General features: G+C 43.9%; 1 protein-coding gene across 3 annotated transcripts; it reads right to left on the bottom strand.

Moving 5' to 3' along the window:
* On the bottom strand, nucleotides 5050-25401 carry MILR1 (mast cell immunoglobulin like receptor 1). 3 transcript variants are annotated; one of them, XM_005694010.3, is made up of 9 exons: nucleotides 25129-25401; nucleotides 20692-20961; nucleotides 13451-13735; nucleotides 11249-11359; nucleotides 6784-6873; nucleotides 6203-6259; nucleotides 6016-6084; nucleotides 5327-5407; nucleotides 5050-5192 (listed from the first exon to the last, which is right to left on the bottom strand). In XM_005694010.3, the coding sequence occupies exons 1-8, from the start codon at nucleotides 25214-25216 to the stop codon at nucleotides 5355-5357; spliced, it is 1023 nt and encodes a 340-aa protein (XP_005694067.2). In that variant the 5' UTR covers nucleotides 25217-25401; the 3' UTR covers nucleotides 5050-5192; nucleotides 5327-5354. The 3 variants fall into 3 exon arrangements, with proteins under 3 accessions (XP_005694067.2, XP_017920848.1, XP_013827865.2); XM_018065359.1 differs by lacking the exon at nucleotides 6203-6259; XM_013972411.2 differs by lacking the exon at nucleotides 13451-13735 and having other exon boundaries at nucleotides 25129-25379.

Here is a 26388-nt window from a genome sequence, read left to right as displayed (position 1 = left end):
TGAATCAAGGCAAATTGGAAGTGGTCCAACAGGAGACGGCAAAAGAATGAACATCAACATTTTAGGACTCAGCGAGCTAAACATGCCCCATGCCCCAGTAATTCCGCTCCTGAATATGCTCAGCATAACTGCATGCACTTGAGAACCAGGAGACGTGTGCAAGCTCGTAAGAACGGTCATGACTGCATTGTCTCTGACAGTTCCAAGCTGTGCGTGTGCACGCCAAGTCGCTTCAGTTCTATCCTACTCTTCTCAACCCTATGGACTGCAGCCCACCAGGCTCCTCTGTCCATGGGATTCTCCAGGCAAGAATACTGGAGTGGGTTGGGATGCCCTCCTCTAGGGGATCTTCCTGACCCAGGGATGGAACCTGAATCTCCTGCAGCTCCTGTTGCAGGCGAATTCGTTACCACTGAGCCACCAGGGAAGCCCAGAATAGATAAATTATAGTGCATTCAAACAAGGGAATACTACTTAGCAAGACAATAATATAATCTAGACCGTATATTAAAAAGCAGAGACATTACTGACAAAGGTCTGTCTAGTCAAAGCTATGGTTTTTCCAGTAGTCATGTATGGATGTGAGAGTTGGACCATAAAGAAAGCTGAGCACGGAAGAATTGATGCTTTTGAACTGTGGTATTGGAGAAGAGACTCTTGAGAGTCCCTTGGACAGCAAGGAGATCAAACCAGTCAATCCTAAAGGAAATCAACTCTGAGTATTCATTGGAAGGACTGATGTTGAAGCTGAAACTCCAATACTTTAGCCACCTGAAGTGAAGAACTGACTCACTGGAAAAGACTGATGCTGGGGAAGATTGAAAGCAGAAGGAGAAGGAGACGACAGAGGAGGAAATGGTTGGATGGCATCACTGACTTGATGGACATGAGTTTGAACAAGCTCCAGGAGCTGGTGATGGACAGGGAAGCCTGGCGTGCTGCAGTCCATGGGGTCACAAAGAGTTGGACATAACTGATCAACTGAACTGAACTGAACTGAGCAAGAGGAATAAATGAATTACAAATACATGCAGCATCTTGGGTAAACCTCTCAAACACAATGTTGAGCGAAAGGAGCCAGACATGAGAAGAAATGCTATGTGATTTCATTTACATTCAATTTTGAAAAAGCAGGCAGGCAAAACTAAATATGGTGCTTAGGAATGCATATGTAGGTGGTAAAACTATAAAGAAGGGCAAAGGTGTGATTCCCATAACAGGGTACTTAAGTTGGGGAATTGGGGTTGTGATTGAGAAGAGCTATGCAGAGGCCTTCTGGGATGCTGACAATATTCTGTTGCTAGTGTCCACTTAATAGAACTGATTAAACTATGGATATATATTTTTGTGCATTTTTATATAATATGTACTCTATTTCACAACCAAAAAAAAAAAAAAAAAGAATATGTGGGTTTGAAAAAGAACCAGGGATGTCCTAAGACTCTGCACTCCCAATGCAGGGGACTTAGGTTCCATCCCTGGTCAGGGGACTAGATCCCACATGCCCCAACTAAAGAGCCACGTGCTGCAACTAAGACCCAGCTCAGCAAAAAAAAAAAATCAAAAACCAAAGGGAAACTTCTAGACATGAAAAAAATGTAACTATTGAATGGAAACTCAATAGATCCTCTTCCTCTTCCTTTTCCTCCCCTTCCCCTCCTAAACAATTCAGTCCAAAAGCCATGGGCTGGGGCTCAATGACTGTGTGGGGAGTAGGTACGGGCGGAGGCTGCAGAAAGTTGGGGTTGTGTGAGGAGGGTGTTGTGAGAAGTACACAAAACACTCAGCAGTGCCTGGAACCTGGTATATACTCAGCCCATGGCAGTTATTATTATTGTCGTTATTATAGTCGTTACGCCGGGAAATGGTGAAGGACAGGAAAGCCTGGCGTGCTGCAGTCCATGGGGTCGCAAAGTCAGACATCAGCAACTAAACCACATAGTCATTACAAAGGAAATGTTGAGAGACAGCAGAGCAGCCAGCAGTCACATCCGCGGACTCCAGCTGCATCTGCAGCCTCACCCACTTTGTGCTGACAGCTTTCTTGCTTTAAGTGGTCAAGGCATATTACTCCTTTTCTACCTCGGGGGTTTCCAGTGCCTGGGGTGAGAGGCCAATGGAAGCCTATTCGGAATGCCCACATGCATCACCTCCTGGGGGCAGCCCTCAGCCAGTGGGGGATGGGAGCCGATGGATAAGTGCTTCTCGCTCTCAGTCCTCAAGGGGATAATTCTGAGAGGCATTTTTTCGCTCCACAGACAGTTCCAGTGGAATCAAGCCCCAGGTCCCCCCAGCAATGCCCAACTCAGCCTTACACCGCGTTCTGGCTTTTCCTCCAGTCCCTCATGCCTGTTCGCCAGTGTCCCTTCTGTTCCACAGAAGGCCTTTTCTCAGCCTCTGCTTTCAGGGCTATCAGACTGTCAGAAGGCTGGAGAAAGCAGCCCTGATAAACAGATTTCCTCCCAAGATGAATGGCAACAAGGATTCTTGCTGGTGGTGAGGGGAGTAGAGATAATCCTTACATGTTATAGCTTCACAATTACTAAGACTTTCCCTTGCAGTGGGGAAGAGGGCAGAGGTAGGTAATGAAGCTCGAGGTTATGCAATAGTTCTAGCGCTTGAAAGGCAGGAAGCAGTGGTAATTACATGGATTGTGGGTTGGTTGGCTTCTGTTAACTGCTTTAGAAGCTTTGCAAAGAGAAAATGAGAGGCTGTCGATTCAGGGCCTGCTGTGAAACCCAGAGACATAGTGGACTTTGAGACCTCAATTGGTCTTAATAGGATCAAATCCAGTTACTGGGGTGCTCATTAATTTGCCAGCCCGTGCCCACCTCTTGTGTTGGCTGCTTCTCTATTTCACTCTCCCTGGGCCCTGCACCAAGTCCTTGCCTCAGGCTCTGCTTCAGGAAGGAGCTCAGGTTACTACATCAGGAAGTTAATGGTGGCCAAGTAACTAAGTTTATGACCTCGAAGACTGAAGATTTCTAAGGGGAGCAGCCAATTAGTATGGCACGTGCTAAGGATGAGCATACTATGAATAGCTAGCCTTTTTTTTTCTTTCCAGTTCTTACTCTGTGCCCGGCCCTGTTCCAAACCTTTCACATTCATTACCTGAGTTAATTCTCACAGTAGCTCCATGATGCAGGTAACATCTCTCCCTGTCCCTCTCCTCTTTCCCCCACCCCCTCAAGTGAGGAAACTGAACCCCAGGATTTTATGTAACTTACCCAGAGTCACACAGTTAGCACTGAGCCTGCAAATCCTCACTCTCAGCCTCTGCGATATACTGAGTTCCTCCAAATATTGTTGTTAAGTCACAAAGCTGTGTCCTCCTCTTTGCGACTCCGTGGACTGTAGCACGCCAGGCTTCTCTGTCCTTCAGTATCTCCTGGAGATTGCTCAAAGTCATGTCCATTGAGTCGATGATCCATCCAACCATCTCATCCTCTGTCTCCCCCTTCTCCTGCCTTCAATCTTTCCAGCAGCAGGCGCTTTTTCCGGTGAGTCAGTTCTTTGCATCAAGTGGCCAAAGGATTGGAGCTTCAGCTTCAGCATCAGTCCTTCCAATGAATGTTGAGTTGATTTCCTTTAGGATTGACTGTTTTGATCTCCTTGCTTGTCCAAGGGACTTTCCAGAGTCTTCTCCAGCACCACAAATCGAAAGCATTGATTCTTTGGTACTCAGCCTTCTTTAAGGCTGGTCAAAAGTTCATTTGGGGTTTTCTATAACATCTTATGGAAAGAACCCAGAAGGACTTATTGGCCAAGCCAATAAACATGTCCACAAAAAGAAGGGGAAATTAAGCTCCTGAATGCTGCTTTATGGCAACAAAATCCTCAGATCCGCCTGGACCTGTGTGTACAGCATAGCTCTTCCCACCCTGAATATCCATCCCCACAGCCAGTGCTGCTGTTCTTTGCTGGGATTTAAGTCCCAGTTCAACCACTTACCAAGCTGGGGATGACCCTGAGAAATTACTTACCCCATCTAAGCCTCAGTTTCCTTACCTATAAAATCAAGTTAATAATACTGGCCCCAAGGGTGTTACAGAGTTAGTGTCTAATTAGCTGATAACTATGATTTTTCTAGTCAGAAGTCCATTGTTGAGAATAGTTAACACTGAGGTTCAGGCAACCCTCCCAGAAGAAGAACAGAGTGGAGCAATTTTGGCCAAGTTATTTTGTGTCCAGAACCCCAGAAATGCCTCTTGGCTTTATTGGACTTCACTTATAACTCCTGGGATGGAGAGATTCAAACCAGAAATATTTTTGCCCCTCAAGTGGACTGAATGGTGGCTCCCTCATAAATCCTAACCCTTGGAACCTGTGAATATCACCTTACTTGAGAAAAGGGTCTCTGAAGGTGTAATTAATAAGTTAAGAATCTCAAGATAAGATCAACCTGGATCATCTGGGTAGTTCCTGAATCTACTGTGTGTGTGTGCTAAGTCACTCCCACCAGTACTGGAGTGGGTAGCCTATCCCTTCTCCAGCGGATCCTCCCGATCCAGGAATCAAACCGGCTCTCCTGCATTGCAAGTGGATTCTTTACCAACTGAGCTATCAGGGAAGCCCTGTGAGAAAACACATGTCTGTTGTTTGACGTCAGCAGTTTGTAGTAATCTGTTGCAGCAATCCTGGGAAACCAATCCATTTCTCTCTTCTTCCCCGACTCAACTCTGGGCTGTCCTCCTGACAGAGAGCTGACCGGAGATGCAGTGCATGAAGGCATGCTTCTGACATGAGCTAAGACTTGAGGACTGAGAAAGTCCATGGAAATCAGTGGAAATGAATTTGCAGCCTTCCGGAAGCTAAGAGCAAATGTGAGTGGCAGCGCATAATAAATGTGTACTCGCTGAGTGATCTTGCCTTTCTCCAGAGGTGACTGCAGGTGCTGTTTTCTTCAGACACCTTTTCAAGGTCACCAGGTTTTGTTTTGGGAATTCAGGCATGGTTTTTGCTTTGTGTGTTTGCTTCTGAAACTTCAGTGGACACAGCGATAGGGAGATGATTGTCGTAAGCTTCCAGGATGCACTTATGAGGAACACAGCAGTCAAAAAGTTATTCTTTATTAAATGGTGTGGAAATGGGGGAAATGGCCCTTGCCAACAAATGGCAACAGCATGTAAAAACTGTCATTAGTCAGGATCCCACCTAACAAAACTCTTGTCTGATGACAGGATTGTATGTACCTGAAAAAGCCAAAGGAATAGTGTTTAAGCATGAAAAACAGCGAGTCATTTTGGGTAACCAGGTGAAACCTTTCAAAGTATCAATCAAGTTTGCTTTTTCTTTATGGAAATCAGCTTTATAAAAAGCATCTTACCCTGAGATGTAGCCTACTTTTTTAAATCTCAGAAGACGAGTTCAGAATAGACATGTCCACCTTTAGAATTATTACTGTTTTCTGTAATACAGAAGAGAAAATAATTCAGTAAACTTAGGGTGTTGTTGTTGTTCAGTTGCTAAGTCATGTCTGATTCTTTGAAACCCAGTGGACTGCAGCATGCCAGGCTTCCATGTCCTTCACCATCTCCCAGAGTTTCCCTCAAGCTGTGTCCACTGAGTTGGTGATGCTATCTAACCATCTCATCCTCTGCCGCCCTCTTCTCCTTTTGCCTTCAATCTTGGATATATATCTATAGAAGCTCTTTTAAAATTCTATTTTGGTAGCTGGGGGGCCTGATAAAACCAAGTGTGAACTGTCTTTTTTTCCTGGACTACGTTATGTGATTGATTCTTGAAAGCATGTTTGATTCTTGAAAGAACTGCACTTGCATCGTTCTCTCTGGATTTTTTTTATGTGATACACTCCTTACCACATCCTTTCCTCCTCCCCATCCACCCACGTCCTGATGAAATTTATTAGGCGCTGCGGTGCTGGTTGCTATTGGTTTCCTAGGGTGTGCATGTTGCCCCTGTTCATCCCATCCTTGGGTTCCTAAAGCCAATGACCGCCTCACAGAAACCACTGACCCATTTCAACAGTGTCTCCTATCCCAAACTGTGGCTCACCCTGATCTCTTGGTGCCACCTGCTGGAACACGGGGGCAGCATACTGTATCTCCTGGGAGTATTCAGCCCCTGGGTAAAAGACAAGAAACAGGGTTATTGGGTCTATGGTCCAAATCTCTGATCTCCCGAGGGCAGTGGCTACACTTGCGATGGCATGTCGCTTCTAGACTTTGCACAGAGTACTTACCGTCTTGGGCACTGGAAGCACATTGCTTTGGTTCTAAGCCTGGCACAGGTTCCTCGTCTGTAAAACGAGGGTGATATAATTTGGGAGTTAGTGGTGTTTGCACCAGACAGAGCAGATAAGTCGCCTAGCGCTGTGTCTGGAACATGGTTGGCCCTCAGTCAGCATCAACATTGGCTGGGGTTGTTCTCATTGTTGGCCAAGGCGCTGGGTCTGTTTGCCATAAAGCAGTAAATGATGCCAGCTTTAAGAGGTGATCATAAAAGTGACTGGAATGCAGTGTGGATCATTCTGAAGTGATATCAAAATAAAAATCTCCAAGATATGCTGTTAACTGGAAAAATCAGGTGTAGAATGGCATATCTATGACATGCTACCATTGCTGCCATTTATTTAGATGCTAAAACACACACAAAATACCTGTGGAAGGATTTTAAAGTGGAAAGTGGGATTGAGTGTTGGGGCCAGAGGGAGACGCTACACTCAGTTTCTTCAGTATTTTGCCCATGTGTCTGTATGACCTTAAAACAATGTAAAAGACAAAACCCCCAAACCAACCAAAATCTCAAACAAAATTCTCTTACCTGCTTGATTTTCACAGACATTTGCATATATTCCAGCTTCCATGGGTGTATTTCCGTAGACTCTGGGTGCACTATCTTTCATAGTTTTTCCTACATAAATTGGTGCAAAATCATTAAAATAAACCAATTCAGCCTCATCTTTCTTTTCCTGCTCCTCCACGGAGCAGAATTCCCCAAAGTTCTGGAAGAATGACCTTCTCGGATGGCCTAAAGTGTTGTCTATTAAAGGGAAACTGTGGGCTCAGCTAGGAGACCATAGCATCTGCTGCTTCAAGCCAGGAGTCCTTCTGATTTATTTTCTCAGATCTGCAAATAACACCCTTTGCCTATCAGATTGTGCTTGAGATGGCCAGAGATATCTTTTCTTTCCTTCACTGAAAAGAATAGCCTGTAAAAAGCTTCTTAATATCTGCAAGAGATACTAAATTACCCAACTGAGTTCCATTTAACCCTGGTGAGTACTCAAGAATATTAATTCTACTTTTGTAGGATCCTTGGATTTTTAAAAATGCATGAGATGCAATAAATTTAAGAGGATTGAAGTCGTATCAGCCAAATTTTCTGACCACAACATACGAGACTAGAAATCAACTACAAGAAAAAAAACTGCAAAAAAAAAAAAACACCCCACAAACACATGGAGGATACACAATATACTACTAAACAAACAATGAGTCACTGAAGAAATTAAAGAGGAAATAAAAAAAAAAATACCCAAAGATGAATGAAAATGGAAGCACAACCATCCAAAATCTAAGGGACCAAGCAAAAGCAGCTCTAAGAGGGAAGTTTATTGCAATACAAGTCTATCTCAGGAAACAGGAAAAATCATAAACAACCCAACTTTCCACCCAAAGGAAAGAAGGAAAGAAATAATAAAGATTAGAGAAGTGAAATAACAACTACAAGAAAACAGTAGAAAAGATTGATGAAGAGCTGGTTCTATGAAAAGCCAAACAAAATTGATAAACCTTTAGCTAGACTCATCAAGAAAAGAGAGGGCTCAAATAAATAAACAATGAAAGAGGTGGGGGATGGGCGGGAGGCTCCAGAAGGAGGGATATACATATAGTTACGACTGATTTGCCTTGTTGTATGACAGAAACCAACACAACATTGTAAAGCAATTATCCTTCAGTTAAAAAAAAGAATGCTTTTATAGGACTTCACTGAGAATTCTCCATGGAAGTAAATTCCATATTATATTGTCCAAGAAATTTTAAAAAAAATGAAAGAAGTTACAGCTGATAACCATAGAAATACAAAGAGTCGTAAGAGATTAAGATAAATAGTTGTACATCAATAAAACACCAATAAAACAGGATAGTATATTCAAAAGCAGAGATATTACTTCACCGACTAAGGTCAGTCTACTCAAGGCTATGGTTTTTTCTGTGGTCATGCATGGATGTGAGAGTTGGACTGTGAAGAAGGCAGAGCGCCAAAGAATTGATGCTTTTGAACTGTGGTGTTGGAGAAGACTCTTGAGAGTCCCTTGGACTGCAAGGAGATCCAACCAGTCCATCCTAAAGGAGATCAGTCCTGGGTGTGCTTTGGAAGGACTGATGCAAAAGCTGAAACTCCAATACTTTGGCCACCTCGTGCGAAGAGTTGATTCACTGGAAAAGACTCTGATGCAAGGAGGGATTGGGGGCAGGATGAGAAGGGGACGACAGAGGATGAGATGGCTAGATGGCATCACCGACTTGATGGACATGAGTCTGAGTGAACTCCGGGAGATGGTGATGGACAGGGAGGCCTGGCGTGCTGCGATTCATGGGGTTGCAAAGAGTCGGACACGACTGAGCGACTGAACTGAACTGAACTGAACTGAAAGTCACAGTATATGGAATTATTAATAATATACAGAGATCAGTTGCATTTCTATACACCAACAATTTCTCTGAAAGAGAAATTAAGAAAACAATCCTATCTGAATCAAAAAGAATAAAATGCCTAGGAATAATATAACCGAGAAGGTAAAAGACCTGTGCTTGGGAAACCATAGACACTGATGAAGGAAACTGAAGTCAGCACAAACAAACGGAAAGATACACCATTCTTACGGATTGGAAGAATTAATATTGCAGATGGCTGTACTCCCCAAGGCAATCTACAGGTTTAATGAAATCCCTGTCAAATTAGCAATGGGATTTTTCACAGACTTAGGCAAATAATTCTAAAATTTGTTTGGAAACACGAAACAACCTATCCTGAGAAAAAAACAAAGCGGGGGGTATCATATTTTCTAATTTCAAACTGTACTATGAAGTTACAGTAATCAAAACAGGATGGGACTGGCACAGAAACAGACACAAAGATCGATGAAGCAGACTAGAGAACCCAGAAATGAACCCCTACGTATATGGTTAATTAATTTACAAGAGAGGTAAGAATATACAGTCGGGAAAAGACAGTCTTTTCAATAGATAAGGTAAGGTAAGGTAAAGTCGCTCAGTCGTGTCTGACTCTTTGCAACCCCATGGGCTGTAGCCTACCATACTCCTCTGTCCATGGAATTTTCCAGGCAATAGTACTGGAGTGGATTGCCATTTCCTTCTCCAGGGGATCTTCCCGACCCAGGGATCGAACCCGGGTCTCCCACATTGTAGACAGACGCTTAACCGTCTGAGCCACCAGGGAAGTCCTTTTCAATAAATGGTATGGGGAAAACTGGACAGCTATATGTGAAAGAATCAAACTGGACTACTTTCTCACACCATCTACAAAAATAAAGTGGATGAAGAACCTAAATGTGAGATCAGAAACCTTAAAGCACATAAAAGGAAACACAGGTAGTATGCTCCTTGACACTGGTCTTAGCAATATTTTTTTCGGCTCTGTCGCCACAGGCAAGAGAAGTAAAAGCAAAAATAAACAAATGGGACTACATTAAGCTTGCACAGTGAAGGAAATTATCAACAAAGCAAAAAGGCAGCCTACTGAATGAAAGAAGATACTGCAAACGATATGTCTGATAAGGAGTTAATATCCAAAACGTACAAAGCACTCATACAGCTCAACATCAAAAAACCAAACAACCCAATTTAAAAACAGGCAGAGGAATTGTATAGACATTTTCTAAAGAGGACATACAGATCGCCAGCAGGCACATGGAAAGATGCTCAAAATCACTCATCATCAGGGAAATGCAAATCGAAACTACAAAGAGATACCACCTCACACATCTCAGAATAGCTGCCATCAAAAAGGTAACAAGTAACAAGTGTTGACAAAGATGCAGCTTAAAGGAAACCGTCATGCACTGTTGGTGGGAATGTAAATTGATGCAGCCACTGTGGAAAACTGTATGGAGGAGTCTCAAAAAAAAAAAAAAGATCCAGCAATTCCACTTCTTGGAATTTTTTCTGAAGAAAGAGTTCACTGATGGATGAATAATGGATAAACAAAGTATGTGTTATGTATGTATACATGCGTGTGTATAATGTATACACACACATATATAACTGATTATTCAGCTTTTGAAATGAAGGGGAAAAAAAATCTTTTGCACTGCAAGGCTTGTGGGATCTTAGTTCCCCAACCGCAGATTGAAGCCGTGTCCCCTGCAGTGGATGGAAGTGCAGAGTCCTAACCATTGGACCACTAGGGAAGTCCCCCCAAAATGAAGGAAATTCTGACATGTATACAACGTGGATGAACCCTGAGGACAGTGTGCTAAATGAAAGAAGCCACCTACAAAAGGACAAATTCAGTGTGATTCCATTTACATGAGATTTCTAAAATAGTCAGATTAGACTATTAGTCAGAATAGACAGGAATCGGAATGGTGTTTGCCAGGGGCTGGGAGGAGAGAGAAGTTAATAGGGATGTACACTGTTTGACAGGTACAGAGTGTCATATTTGCAAAGTGAAAAAGTGGACGGCTGGTGATGGTAGCCCAGGAATGTGGATGTACTTAATGCCGCCAAACTGTATACTTAACAATGGCCAAAATGGTAAATTCTATTGTTATGCATATTTTACCACAATTTTGAAAAAGAATTTTTAAAAAATTTTAAAAAAGGTAAAAAGGTATTACAAATTTTAAGATGATGACAGCAGAGCATTGAAATGTCTTCTTAGCATGGGGCCCCACGTGACTACACAGGTAACATGCCCACAAGCAATCTCAATAGGGAAGGCTTCATCAGAGAAAAGAGAACTGTGCTAAATGTGAACAGTTCAGGAAGTCCTGCATTATCTTCTCGTTTTGCATCTTTTCCTTCTCTTTTCATTTTCTTCGCTCAGTCGTGTCCAACTCTTTGCAACCCCAAGGACTGTAGCCTGCCAGGCTCCTCTGTCCATGGATTCTCCAGGCTAGCATACTGGAGTGAGTAGCCATTCCCCTCTTCAGGGGATCTTCCCCACCCAGGGATTGAACCCAGGTGTCCTGCATTGCAGGCAGATTCTTAACTGTCTGAGCCACCAGGGAAAACAATGGCAAAGCTCCTAAGGAACTTACTTGCTTTGTACTTTGGTAGCATCCAAAATGCCAGAATTAGGATGATTACTATTAGCACCAGTAATAACCCCGGAAGCAGGAGCTGCAGGCAGAATGGACCGCAGTCTCCTCCTGGAAGAAGAAGAAGACAGCATTCACTGGTCACTGCACAACCTGCTTTTCCAATGATACTGAATTGCGGAATGTTCTGGAAAGGTCGATCATGACTGTCTCCCAAGTTAGGTAAGATCCCATGAAACCTGGGCCCCTGCCCTGTGTGGACACCTGCAGCACCGTTCTAAAAGTCATACCAAGTCCATCTTCCACCAAGGGTTATTTACAAAGAAAAAAGCAGCACAGCATTTAACAAACAGGTTGTTGTCTACGTCATTAGGGTAATAAATCTGAGAACAGCCTGGCCATTTGTCAGGCAATGTCTTTAGTCAGGTTGGCATGATCTATGTTACCCAACAGCTGTCACTTATTATTGACTATACGCAGACATTGTGTTAAGCACTTTATGTGCATTGCCTTAGGTATCTCATTGGCATTATTCCCATTTTACAATTAAGTAGAATAAGACTCAGTTAAGTAAAGTTCCCATTTTACAATTAAATAAGAGTATGTGACTTTTCTAAGGTCACACAGCTAGTGAATGGAAGGTGATGATTTGTAGGCAAAAGGCTGACTCTGGGGCCTGACTCCAACAGGCTGCCTAACTTGTTAGAACTTACTGAACACCCAGATGTGGGCTCTGATCTTCTGAGGATGAGGTGTTTAACGCCCTTGTATGCCTATTGTCTTTGCTAACCTAATTTTTTTTTCTCCTCCCGCCTTGACCAGTGTCCCTTCATCAGGCCAAGTTTTTGTTTTTTAAATTTTGTGGCTGTGCACCATGAGGGGTCCCAGCTCCCTGACCAGGGATCAAACCCGCTCTGCCTGCATTGGAAATGCGGTCTTAACCACTAGATGGCCAGGGAAGTCCCTAAGGGCAGCTTTAAATCTGGAATTCTCAGACTTGGAGTTCTGCGCTGGAACATGACAGTGTAAAGAGAGCTGGCTCTAGCTCCGGCCTGGCCCCTTCCCATCCAGGCTCTGATCTGCGCCCTAAGGAACCTGACAGACACATAGACAGCCCCTGCCTGTGTGGCCAAATGTTGTCCCTCAGCCCCCGCAAACAGCTCCCTTGGCTTGAGTCCAGGAGTGCTCACATCCTCACGGTGGTCTATCCTTGGGAGGACGAGCTGAGAAAGAGACTTGCGCTGGCCCTGGGAGGTGGGTTCTGATCTGATGGGGCAGTGAATTCAGGTCTAGGAACCTAGAGTGGGGTATAGAAAAGTAGAGATACAAGGTCCAGGCAGGCATCCCTATGGCTTATGGGAAGCTTATTGGAAAGTGTGTGGCTGAGAAGAATCCCGGTAGCACCTTCCGAAACACAAGACTGGGACAGGAGCCGCTCTTGCCCCCAGTAGAGAAATCTAGATTCACCAAGCATTAGCAGTAGGGCATTCAACAGCCAAGCAGGAAGCTACTGGTGTTAGAAGTGAGTTTTTATTTAAACGATTTAAAAAAGCACAAGAAAATCAAGAGACCCCAGCAGCTTCAAGAGATGCAGGACTTCCCCAGTGGTGCAGTGGATAAGAATCCGCCTGCTAATGCACAGAACACACGTTCGATCCCTGGTCCGGGAAGATTCCACATGCCGTGGGGCAACTAAGCCCAGTCACCACAACTACTGAGCCTTTGTGTTGCAGCCACTGAAGCCCGCGTGCACAGAGCCTGTGCTCCACAAACAAGAGAAGCCACTGCAATGAGAAGCTCGTGCACTGCAACGAAGAGTAGCCCCCACTTGCTGCACCTAGAAATAGCCCACGCGCAGCAATGGAGACCCAGCATGGTCAAAATAAATAAATATATAAAAACAGTGCTTAAAAAAAGAAAGTGAAAACAAAGAGAGTTACAAATTCTAATGTGATTGCTTAGAACCTGAGCAGGAAACAGAGTCAGTTCAGGAAGTCTTCTACACGGTCCCTTCCTGCCCCACTCTCTAGGGTTTCTATGGTTCCTTTATGGCAGAAAGCAGCCCCATCAGAGCATATGGACCCTACAGAAGGAAAAGCACTTACAAGCAGGTGGGCAAAGTGGGAAATGGTGGGCAGAGGAGAGGCTGCAGTTTCTGGAAGTAAATCTAGACCCTTTTGAACGAGTTCAGGTAGCCCTTACCTGTTGAGGGTATGATGACAGGTTGACTGTATTTTACACGGTCAGGCAATCTGTTTTTAGCTTTACACCTGTACTCTTTCACTTCTGCAGTGTTACTCTCGGTTATGTTAAGTTCAGCAGGCTTCCTTACATCCTTGGAAATAACTGGTGATATGGTGATGTTTTTTTCAAAAAAAATATAATCGATGGGCAGAGAGCCATTGAATGAGATGCAGCGTAGTGTTATATATCGGTCTGTTTTTGTTTGAATGACACTAATGTTCAGCACTGGTGCAGTCACTGGGTCTAGAAAAATGAAAGTGCACGTTAAATGGCTAAGCAGAATGGGTTCCCTCACTCAGTCCACAAACATGGATGGAAGCCCTACTCTATTCCTGTCTGTTCACCCAAAGGTGAACGACACCCCTCTTGTGAAGCCAAGCTGCTCACAAGAAGCTCCATGGGGAAAAATCAACAGCTATGGGGTTAACCCCATGTATCCTGGCATGAACCAGGCTCTGAGAAAGCCAGAGAGTGGAGAGTGTCTCTCTGCTTTGAGGAGCTGGAGTGCAAACTTGCCTTTTATCAGAATTCACCATTCGTTTGTGGTTGATGGTATAATTTTGTCAAAGATCCAGCTCCAAGTATGTAGTTGAGAGGTGCTTTTAGTCCCAATCCTTGTAAGATAACAGTGTTGTTGTTTTTTTTTAATCAAGAAAGTCTAAAAATATCATCTTTTCTCACAGTACTGTCATTTATAGAATTCAGCTGTGCAATTATCTTCCAGTTCCTCCCTGAAACAGGAAGTAACCCTGATAAATAGAGTTAAGGGAAATTCTTGACCAGAAACGAGTGATTCTGGTAAGCTCTGCCAGATCATACCATACTTCATGTGAGAATCCAGCTCTGTAATTTGTTATATAGTTCTTTAAGGAAACAGGATTATAGGGAAAGAAACAGCTGAGTATCCTTCATGTGTTGGGGTCACTACCCATGTTATCTTGGTTCACTTCACAACAGCACACAAGGTGAACAGCATTGTGCCCACTCCACAGAAGAGGCCATTGAAATTCAGAGACCACATACCTAATAAACGGCAGAGCCAGGGCCAGCTCCCAAGCAGATACTTTTGTTTTTAACAGTAGTGTGTCAATTTAACAACTGGGTGCAGAAACAATGAAACATGTTTCATTGTTTAAGTCAAAGGAAAGAAACTAACAAATTAGAGTCTTCTTGCTCCATCCCTCCCTCCCCTGAGCAGGAATCCCCGGGGCAGCATCCTTGACAGAGTGATACCCAGGGATGGGAGCCTCAAAGAGCAACTTTGTTTGGGAATAGCATCAATAGACTGTTCTTCCTATTAAAAACTGAAATCTGCTTGCTGCAATTTTTAGGAATTGACGTACTCATGATGAAGTAGAGAGCATAGACTTCTCTCTGAGATAAGATGATTCAAACTAGAATAACGGTTGATATCTAAATTTAGTGGAAAGATGTAAACTTCCCTCTAGAGAAGGCAATGGCAACCCACTCCAGTACTCTTGCCTGGAAAATCCCATAGGCGGAGGAGCCTGGTAGGCTGCAGTCCATGGGGTCGCTAAGAGTTGGATACGACTGAGCGACTTCACTTTGACTTTTCACTTTCATGCACTGGAGAAGGAAATGGCAACCCACTCCAGTGTTCTTGCCTGGAGAATCCCAGGAACAGGAGAGCCTGGTGGGCTGCCGTCTATGGGGTCGCATAGAGTCAGACATGACTGAAGCGACTTAGCAGTAAACTTCCCTCAGAGTTTGTGAAAGGACTGGTAAAGGGCATCACAGCATGACTGTGATCAAGGCAAGGGAGTTGTAACTCTTCCATAAATCAGTTGTTTTTTAAATTAAAGGAGTCCTTTAAGGCTCATTCAGATGCCACCTTCCCCATAAACCTTTTCCTAAATCCTCCGGGCGACAGTTCTCCCTCTTCCGTCTTCTCCAGCACTTGATCCCGTCCTCATACGACTTTTTCTGACTCTTATTTCAGGATCCACTTGCATGTCTCCTGGCCACCTCAAACACAACCTTTTGAAACTGAACTCTAGTTAATCTGCTAGTCAATGCATCAATCGGTAGGTAGATAAACATTATTAAGATTATATTCTTTAAAAAAATGCTTTTATGCATTCAAGTCATGCATTTAGTTCTTTTGTGCTAAGAACAGTTAACATGAGATCTACCCCTTCTTTTTTTTTCTTAATCATTTTTTATTGGATTACAGTTGATTTACACTGTTGCATTAGTTTCTGCTGTACAGCAAACTGAATCAGTTATACATATACATATATCCACTCTCTCAGTTGCCATATAGGTCTTTACAGAGGATTGAGTAGGGTTCCCTATGCTATACAGTAGATTCTTTTTTTTTTTAAATTGGAGTATAGTTGCTTTACCATGTGTTATTTTCTGCTGCACAATGAAGTGACTCAGCTATATGTATACATACAGCCCCTCCCTCTTGGACCACCCTTCTAGCACACCCCCATCCCACCCCTTTAGGATGAGCACTGAGCTGGGCTCCTTGCACTATAAAACAGGTTCCCATTAGCTATCTGTTTCACACGTGGCAGTGCACACACCGTCAATCCCAATATCCGAGTTCATCCCACCCGTGCCGTACTCACACATCTGCTCCCCGTGTTTCTGTCTCCATTCCTGCCCTGCAAATAGGTTCATTTGTACCATTTTTCTAGATTCCACATATATGCAGTAATACATGATTTTTTTCCCCCTCTTTCTGACTTTATTTTGTATGACAGACTCTAGGTCCATCCATGTCTCACACCGGTCAGAATGGCCATCATCAAAAACTCTACAAACTATAGGGACTTCCCTGCTGATCCAGTGGTTAAGAATCCACCTTGCCATGCAGGGGACGTGGATTCAATCCCTGGTTGAAGAACTAAGGTTCCGTGTGCTGCTGTCCAATGCATGAAAGTGAAAAGTGAAAGTGAAGACGCTCAGTCATGCCCGACTCTTCGCGACCCCATGGACTGCAGCCTACCAGGCTCCTCCGTCCATGGGATTTTCCCAGGCAAGAGTACTGGAGTGGGCTGCCATTGCCTTCTTCCAAGAGTCCATGTGCTACCAGGCCACTAAGCCCAGGAGCCCAGCTACTGAACCCCAGGGCTCTGGAATCTGTGCGCCACCATGAAGGATCCTGCATCATGCAACAAGGATCGCATGTGCTGCAACTAAGGCCCGATGCAGCCAAATAAATAAATAAGTATTTTTTTTTTAAGTCTACAAATGATAAAGGCTGGAGAGGGTGTGGAGAAAAGGGAACCCTCTTGCACTGTTGGTGGGAATGTAAATTAATACAGCCACTATGGAGAACAGTATGGAGTTAGCTCAAAAAACTAGGAGTAGAATTACTGTATGACCCAGCAATCCCACTGCTGGACATATCTGGAGAAAACCATAATTCAAAAAGACACGTGTACCCCAATGTTCATTGTAGCACTGTTTACAATAGCCAGGACATGGAAGCAACGGATAGGTCTAATGGCAGATGAATGGATAAAGAAGATGTGGAACCTATACACAATGGGATATTGCCCAGTCATAAAAATGAATGAAACCGGATCATTTGTAGAGATCTACCTTCTTCATAAATTTTTAAGTGCATAGTACAGCATTGTTAACTGTAACCAAAATGTTATACCCATTAAGCAACTTCTATTTTTGCCCCTTTCAGTAAATGACACCACTCCTTGTCCATCACCTGATCACAGTAGACGCCTGAGAGTCATTCTCGACTCCTTCCTCACCGTTACTACCTATGATTCCAAACCTAATCACTCAGCAAGTCCTGTTGTTTCTCCCTCCAAAGTCTGTTCTGACCCCGTTCACTCCTCTCCATCTCCCCACTGTTTATCTCCTGGATGATTGCAAAAGTCTCCCAGCCAATCCCCAACCTCTACCCTTGCCCTGCCCCACTCAGGAAGAATTAACTTCAAAGATGATAAATGGGATCATAGGCCTGACTTTCTCCCCTCCCCTTTCCAGTCTCACCTGAGCTCACCATCCCCTCATCTGACCTCCAGCCATACCAGTGGCATATTACACCCTACCCAACAGCCAAGTTCTTCCTCAAGGTGGAGCCCCCAGCACAGGGTATGGTCCCTTGACTAGAGCCTTCTTTCTCTCACTGTAGCAAATCATTGCTCATCCTTCAGGGACCCCCTGAAATGCCATCCCCTTAGAAAGTCTTTCCATAACTATCTTATCTGGGCTTCCCAGGTGGCGCTAGGGGTAAAGAACCCATCTGCCGGGACTTCCCTAGTGGTCCAGTGGCTAAGACTCTACGGGTCCAATCCCTGGTCAGGGAACTAGAGCTCCATACGCCACAACTAAGACTCCTGGACAGCCAAAAAATAGAACCCGTCTGCCAATGCAGGAGACGTTAAGAGATGTAGGTTTGATCTCTGGGTCGGGAAGATTCCCCTGGAGGAGGACATGGCAACCCACTCCAGTATTCTTGCCTGGAGAATCCCCATGGACAGAGGAGCCTGGAGGGCTACAGCTGATAGTCGAGTTGGACACGCTGAATGGACTTAGCATGCACGCAACTACCCTGTCTAAGGAAGTCACTCCCCATTCACCACCCACTCCCCAACTCTTCTCCATCACTGTGCCAGTTTCTTTTTCTTTATAACCGTCAACACAGTTTGTGATTATGAATTTATTTGACTGGGTACTTGGGTTTCATGCCTCTTCAATTAGACTATAAGCTCCACCAAGGCAGGAACTAATGTATATCCAGGGCTTGGCACATTGGGGATATCATTAAATATTCGATGAGTGGATCAAAGAGGAATGAATCCGTGTTCATGGCTCATATCCCTTACTGAGTTGGGAACAAGATCATGATTTAGGTATCATCGAAACTCTGGCAGCATGCAAGACAGTTATTCACATGGGGTAGGCACTCAATAGATGTTCAGTTCAGTTCAGTCCCTCAGTCGTGTCCAACTGTCTGCAACCCCGTGAATCGCAGCACGCCAGGCCTCCCTGTCCATCACCAACTCCCGGAGTTCACTCAGACTCATGTGCATCAAGTCGGTGATGCCATTCAGCCATCTCATCCTCTGTCGTCCCCTTCTCCTCCTGCCCCCAATCCCTCCCAGCATCAGGGTCTTTTCCAGTGAGTCAACTCTTCACATGAGGTGGCCAAAGTATTACAGTTTCAGCCTCAGCATCAGTCCTTCCAATGAACACCCAGGACTGGTCTCCTTCAGAATGGACTGGTTGGATCTCCTTGCAGTCCAAGGGACTCTCAAGTGTCTTCTCCAACACCACAGTTCAAAAGCATCAACCCTTCGGCGCTCAGCTTTCTTCACAGTCCAACTCTCACATCCATACATGACCACTGGAAAAACCATAGCCTTGACTAGATGGACCTTTGTTGGTAAAGCAATATCTCTGCTTTTGAATATGCTATCTAGGTTGCTCATAACTTTCCTAGTCTGACCTAAATGAAGATGATACAGGTTTATAATCTATAACAAAATTCTACCAGGCAGTGTAATTACTGCTAGAAACTAGTGCCTTTACTTTGAAGGCAGGATGTGGGAAGACTATACACCTATCTGTGGGACAGATGCTCAGAAAATGAAGACTGGGTTTGTTTGTTTGTTTTTTAACCCATTGATTTAAGGCTTCAGCCTTGCACAGGAAGCTAGGGGTATACATGGGTTTCCTGATGGCCCTTGCATTGCTTTTTCTGCAAATCCAGGCTGCCCAGTCCAGCGGGAATCTGACCACCAGAGAATATTACCAGCGAGGGCACTGCCCTCACACTGTATGCCACATCCTAGACCTGGGTTACATGGTTGTCTTTTCATGTTTCTTTTACAGTTATGGCTTCAATTGAGTTTGTGTTCAAATCTGTCCTAAGATGGATGGTTCTTTCTTTTTTTTTTTTTTAATTTAAATAAAAAAATTTTTGGCTGTGCCACACAGCATGCAGGCTCTTAGTTCCCTGACCAGAGAATGAACCTGTGCCCCCTGCACTGAAGGCCTGTAGTCTTAACTGTCAGGGAAGTCCCTGAGATGGCTCTAATCCAGAGTCCATGGCATCCCTTATAGTCTTATGCAGATGTTTGCTTCGGTAGGCTCATGAAAACATCTCAGGGAAGGTATCCATCACTGTCATTACATTGCTAAGATGGTTATACCCTAAAAAGCCAAGAACCATTGCCCTAGAGTAAAGGCATCCAATAGAGCTTTCCGTGATGATGGATATGTTTTGTGTCTGTGTTGTCTAATAGAACAGCCACCCCACACCCATGGCTTCTGGGCGCTTGAAGTGTGACTAACGAGATGGAGGAACTGCATTTTTAAAATTTCACCTAATTTTAACTAACTTGAATTGAAACTTAAATAACAACATGTGGCTAGTGGCTACCGCGCTAGAGAGCACAGACCCAGAGAATCACCCAGATACTCGATCAGTAAGTCGGGGGTCCTCTGTTTGGAAGACTCCAGGTACACATATTACCTGGAAACCCTCTCTCCCTCTCCCAACAGTCCAATATCAAGGTCACAGTCATGGATGAGGCCATTAATGCTAGGCTGTGAGAGGCTTGGGGTGGGAAGATGGGAGAGAAAAATGTAAAAGTGATAAAATGTGGTTGGGGAATTCCCTGGGGGCCTAACAGTTAGGATCCTGGGCTTTTACTGCTGTGGCCTGGGTTCAAGCCCTGGTCAGGGAACTGAGATCCCACAAGCTGTGGGTAGTGTGGGGGAAGGGCAGGGAAAGAGGTGGCTGGGCAGGAAGTGTGCTGGCCAATGCCCATCATAAACAGAAGGAGCTGGGGAAAGTCTGGGGCTCTGAAGACCCTTGCCACAGGGTCCAACACTGATTCTATGACTTCTTACTTGAATCTTCAGAGAAAAAGTCTCTTTTTGTGTGTATGCCTATATGACAAGAATCCAGAGTAAAGCATCTAGAAAGGATTTCAACAACTTTCTCAATTGTTGATGTAAGACTTTTCGTCTTAGACCGTCAGCCTATTATCATCTGAAATGGCTAAACGTCTTTGGGAGAGAAAGTGAAATGGAATTATTAAGAAACAAGTGATCTTGCTTCTTAAACAAGATCTCAGTGACATATATGCTAGGATCTTGAGAGAGTGTTAACCAGCAGAACAGAGAGTCTACCCTAGAACAGGAAATAATCCCCCCAAACCACAGGGCCCCCGAGTAACAAGCATTTTACTTACCAGCAAATGTGAACTTGAATGGATGACTGTATTTTGAACAGTTGGCAACTTGGACTTTGCATTTGTAGGGACCCAGATCATGGGCTTCTGAGACTGTTAGGTTAATAGTCATGGGTTCACCTTTTCCATCCTGGGTTTGCAGGCATTTCTCACCCCGAAACAAAAAATAGGTGATCTCTAGTGATATGTTCTGAAGGAAACACGATAGAGATACATTCTGACCCCTCATGACTGTTTCCGTTTGTGAGTGCAAACTTGGAGAAGGGAATTCTGGAAAACAAAATAACACAAAACAAAGTCCTTTTTTACCGTGCAATAATAATAACCCCATGGTTGTCAAGCCAGATTTTGTGGGTCGAGGTGGTGGAGAACCCTCTTTTCCTGGCGAACTTCCCAGAGGTAGGGGGCATTTCTTGCCTGCGCATCCAGGCTGGACAGTGTGTGAGGAAGTCTCGGCACCTCCAGAGGCCTCTCCCAGTGAGAGATGGGTGACCTCAGCAAGCTCTTTTGTTCTGGCTTGGAACTTACTGGTCACTGGTACCAGACAAGGCCACCCCATGACCATATTAGATCGAGAGAAAAAGACCAGATGACTCCTGTCTAAACACAGATGAGGACGTGAACATCGTCCAAAACACAAAAATGGCCAAATATCCCTCTAAACTGGCTAGTGTGGTTGACAGCTGCTTCTTTATCAGTCACGGTTTTTGCCTTGCACTGCTTATCTTTCAGATAAGAATTATTTATTTTATTTTAATTAATTAATTAATTAATTTTACTCGGAGGATAATTACAATATTGTTATGGTTTTTGCCATGTATCACCATGAATTGGCCAGAGCTTATACATGTGTCCCCCTATCCTGAACCTCCCCCCTACCACCTCCTTCCCCTCCCTATCCTTCTAGGTTGTCCCAGGGCCCTGGCTTTGGGGGCTCTGCTTCATGCATCAGTCTCACACTGGTCATCAGATAAGAATTACTAAGATGCCCAGCTGTGTTGTTGTTTCCATTTCCTAAAAGAGTCGAATTCAGGGACGTCCCTGGTGGTCCAATGGCTAAGACTCCATGCTCCCAATGCAGGGGGCCTGGGTTTGATACCTGGTCAGGAAACTAGATAAATTTAAAAAAAGAGAGAGAGAGAGAGAGAGAATCCAATTCAGAGTAAATCCTGCTGCCTCAAATCTTCCTCCAAGTTACCTAACACAAATCTGACTCTAGGATGCCCTCTTGCTCGTTCCCACGGTACACATTTCCCCTCAGAACCCAACTTTGCTCAACTACCCATGTGTCCCCAGTGATCTTTGGCTGGAGGACATTCATATGAATAGTTTTTATCTCTAAAATGTAAGGACTCTGGTAAAAATAACAATACCATTATCCCACCTGAAAATTAACAATATTTTTAAAATATTACCAGATGTCTAGTTACTGTTCAAATTCCCCCAACTGTCTGGTTTTTCTTCTAGGACCCATGACGGTCTGTTGTAGTTAGTTGAAATGTTTCTTATGTCTTTTTTCATCCATAAATCTTTCTGTCTCTTTTATCCCCCCTGTACTTTAATCTGCTGAAGACAGCAAGCTGCTTGTTCTGAAGTGTTTCCCATGGCCTGGATTTCTTTAATTACGTTCCCATGGTGCTCCTTTATCACGTTCTTCTATCTCCTGTCCAGAGGCGTGATGAAATTCAGATTAGCTTTTATTTAGCAAGAATGCAACTTAGGGGGTAGATGTACTTCCATTAGGAGCCACATAATATCTGATTATCTCTCTTTTTTGTTTGTTAGCAGGCTTTGATGATGGTTACCCAGAAACATTATTTCACTGAGCTTCTTAGGTGGCACAGTGGTAAAGAATCCATCTGCTTAGGCAGGAGATGCAGATTCCATCTCTGGGTAAAGAAGATGCCCCTAGAGGAGGGCGTGGCAACTCACTCCAGTATTCTTGCCTGGGAAATTCCATGGACAGAGGAGCCTGGTGGGCTACAGTTCATGGGGTCGCAAGGAGTCAGACACACGCCTGAGAACACATGTGCTCATTGATAATTTCATTAGATGCTGCAAAATGAGGCTATACCAATTCTTTTTCATTTATAACCCATAATTATATGAAGAGAAATACCCTTGTCAACTCTTTGGTTACACTGTGGTTCGGTTTGTCTAGAAAGGGAGGATAAATACTAGATTCTCTTCTGTTATTGACCAATTTTAAAAAATAATGAGTTGGTTTCCTATTATCTTATAAGAGTGAGATGTTTCTCCTTTATTATCGTTATTTTTGTTTAAGAATCATTGTGAACTCATAGATGTAAACACATTTGATGTGTCTCAACCTATTACACTATTTGCACTTATTTTATTCTTACAGCCTCTCTAAACGGCCTTCTGACTCTTTTTGCCACAATCCTAGTAATCTCTGATAGCTTGTGTGTTTGTATTTTATTATTTTAAAATGCCAAGGGAAGAAATAACCCTCATCAGAAAATCTAATGTTAAAATTTAAGATTATAAAAGCATTAAGAGAAATACCCAGAAACGTTTTTATATCATCTGTTGGAAAAGGTCTTCCAAGTAAGAGCCACAAAACAGGAACCATAAAGAAAAGACTGAAAGAAATAACTATTCTAAAACTTTAAACTCCTCCGTGGCAAAATTAAGACAAGTGGAAACCTAGAAGAAAGTACTTAAAACATAAATAAGCATAGGATTCTTTTAATATACGTAAGATAAATGTGTTAGTCGTCAGCCATGTCTGACTCTTTGGGACTCCATGGACTGTAGCCTGCCCAGGCTCCTCTTGTCCATGGGATTCTCCAGGCAAGAATACTGGAGTGGGTTGCCATTTCTTTATCCAGGGGATCTTCCCAACCCAGGGATGGAACCCAGGTCTCCTGCATTGCAGGCAGATTCTTTACCGTCTGAGCTACCAGGGAAGCCCTAATTTACATAAACCAATAGCAAATTAAAAAGGAAAAGACAATCAAATAAATGGTCAAATAATATGAATAGGTAATTCCCAGAAGAAGAAATAGTGTTCCAGGGATGGCTTGGGTGGAGGAGGGGTTTAGACCCCTCAAAAACGCCAGCAATCTACACTTTGATCTGGACAGTTAATATTTTCTCTGTCTTATGTAAGCTCAGATTCAAGATAAGACCTCACCTCTCTTTCCAGCCAGACTGCCATCTCTAAATGTCCTTTATATGGGCGTGCTAGGGCTTCCATAGTCAACAAACATGAGAAAGAAGCACAGCTTTATGAGTGATGAGGCAACCGTGGACTCAAACAACATTCAGATATTATTTTTGTACTCATGAGACTGACACAAATTTAAAAAATTGATTGTATCCACTGCCAGAGAGAGGGTGAGAAACCCACACTCAACCCATGTCCGTGGTCAGCGTCGGTGAACATGCACCAGTTCAGTGTGTTAGGAGGGCAACTTAGCATCAGCTGTAACAATTCAAACAGACATGGCCTTCGACCCAGCCATTTCACTTCTAGGATTTTATCCTATGTGAACTCTCACACGCTCATGTGTCCACAGAGGATGTTTACTGCAGTATTGTTTCTATATGGAATACAGTGGAACAACCAATACGGGAATGATGGTTCGATGAATTATGACTAAGTCCTATTGTGAAATGCCATGCAACTGTTGAGAAGAAGGGAGCGAAACCTACAACTTCCTCTTAGAAAGATGTCTGGGACGTGTTAATTTTAAAAAGAACAGGCTGCAGAAGAGTTTGTTTGCTTTGATATTGGAGCGAAAAGGACTGTTACTAGTGTTTGCTCCTGGACACAGAGATGGGAGAGGGACTGAGGGGATCTGTTTATAGCAGAACATTCACCGTTTACAGTATAATAACAACAACGACCTGGGCTGGCATTTACTGATGGCTCCCCACGCACTCGGCTCTGTGCTGAGGGACAGGGCTTGTCTCAGTCTTCACAACAGCACTCCCAGGGAGGTGCCTTTATTTCCCCCGCTTCACAGAGGATAGAAATTAAGCTTAAAGTGGTTTTTATCATGTGCCCAGACTACCAGCTGGAAAGGGTAGAAACAAGGTTAGGACCACAACAGGCTGGCTCTATGATGATAAACTGCCTCCCAGGATATGTTTTTAGTGTCGCCTGAATTATTTTACAATGATAGTGTATTGATTTTCTAATTAAAAAACAACAGAAAAAGAAAGAACCGTTTGATTGTTTTTAAAAAAAAACAATCTCAACATTTTGTTTCTTAGTTTCAGGAAAGATTCTCTGACTCCGTCCCTAATATCACTTCATTTTAAACAGTACAAAGTGGAAAAACTCTCCTCTTTGGCTGCTCAACAGAAAGCACAGAAAACCCTGCTCGCAACAGCGCATGACTGAAGCTGACGGTCTCACCGTTTCGGTGAAAGCGGCTTTAATACAACAGAGAAGTAAATGAAACTTACCATTTGGTTTTCTCAGTCTTTCACAATCCAGTGCAGCCTTTTGAACTGAAAGAGAGAAAAGGAACACAAGAAAACTCTTTTTCCACATGACGTTTTGGTTTGGAGATTCAAGCTTCAAAATGGTAAGTGAGCCTCGGATGTGGCAGAAAGAAAAATGCCCCAAAGAACGGCTTGTTTAAATAGCCCCACATTCTCTTGAATGAAATCGGGGAGGAGGGCAAAGGAGTCTTGATGGCCTCCCTGCCTCCCACCAGCGAATCACAGAGAGAACTTCCTCTTTTTCGACGAATTTAAGGAAATTGGAGTTGTGTGGACTAGCCTGGTGCGAGATGACTGTTTGGTGTGACCCTGTGCTCCTCTGTGAGCACTTGTAGGCAGAAAGGGATATGGCAGGTTACTTCTAATTCAGGCTGGCAGGGAAGCAGACTGTGAGTAAAAGAAAAAATGTTGCTACTATGGACATCCCTGGTGGCTCAGCGGTAAAGAACCCACCTGCCAATGCAGGAGACCCGGGTTTGATCTCTGGGTGGGAAAGATCGCCTGGAGAAGGAAATGGCAACCCACTACAGTATTCTTGCCTGGAAAATCCAGGGACAGACTAGCCTGGTGGGCTATATAGTCCATGGGGGTCACAAAAGGATCGGACATTACTTAGTAACTAAACAACAACAACACTGTCTTTATGCAAACCTACGTGATCATCTCCTTTTGGATTCAGCCTGGGTCAGAAGGAAGTTAGCGGAAAGTTTGTTTTAGTCTTGGGGAGCAACATTGACTGTCTAGAGAGAGACACAGAGAAACATGGCAGCAGAAATGCCTGACTGTGTTAAACGCTGGCTTCTAGGCCCTGCTCCAGGCTTCCTGGGGATGAAACCTGGGACTCTGGATTTTCTCCAGGGCCCCAGCAGCCTCAGCGTGTCTAGATTACAGCCCCGAAGTGGCTTGTGATTCACTTGCACCCAGTCCAGAATTCTCCTGACTCTGCCAAGTGGATGTATGTTCTGTTGTCATCAGCATGAAGTGGGGAGTGGGAAGGGGGTGAGGGGTTCCTGAGTGGCGGGGGCTGTGATTGGGCTGGGCCCCTTGGGTTACTGGTTCTTTTTTTCTTTTCTTATTTGTGTGGTTTTTTTTTTTTTTTTTGGCTAAGCTGCGCAACTTGTGGGATCTTAGTTCCCTGAGCAGAGAATGAACCTGCATCCTCTGCAGTGCACGTGCAGAGTCCTAACCACTGGACCGCCAGGGAATTCCCAGGTTACTGGC

Source organism: Capra hircus, chromosome 19 (genome assembly GCF_001704415.2).
Source record: "Capra hircus breed San Clemente chromosome 19, ASM170441v1, whole genome shotgun sequence".
Lineage (NCBI taxonomy): Eukaryota > Metazoa > Chordata > Mammalia > Artiodactyla > Bovidae > Capra > Capra hircus.
The sequence above is the reverse complement of the archived record's forward strand: the minus strand, read 5'-3'. Positions and strand labels throughout refer to the sequence as shown.

Coding starts and splice junctions, on each gene's coding strand:
- MILR1 (XM_005694010.3), bottom strand. CDS start 25,216: ATGTGGAAAAAGAGTTTTCTTGTGTTCCTTTTCTCTCTTTCAGTTCAA. Junction 11,360..13,450: donor TGTCATCATACCCTCAACAG/GTAAGGGCTACC, acceptor TTCTTCTTCCAG/GAGGAGACTGCGGTCCATTC. Junction 6,874..11,248: donor GCTACCAAAGTACAAAGCAA/GTAAGTTCCTTA, acceptor CAATTTATGTAG/GAAAAACTATGAAAGATAGT.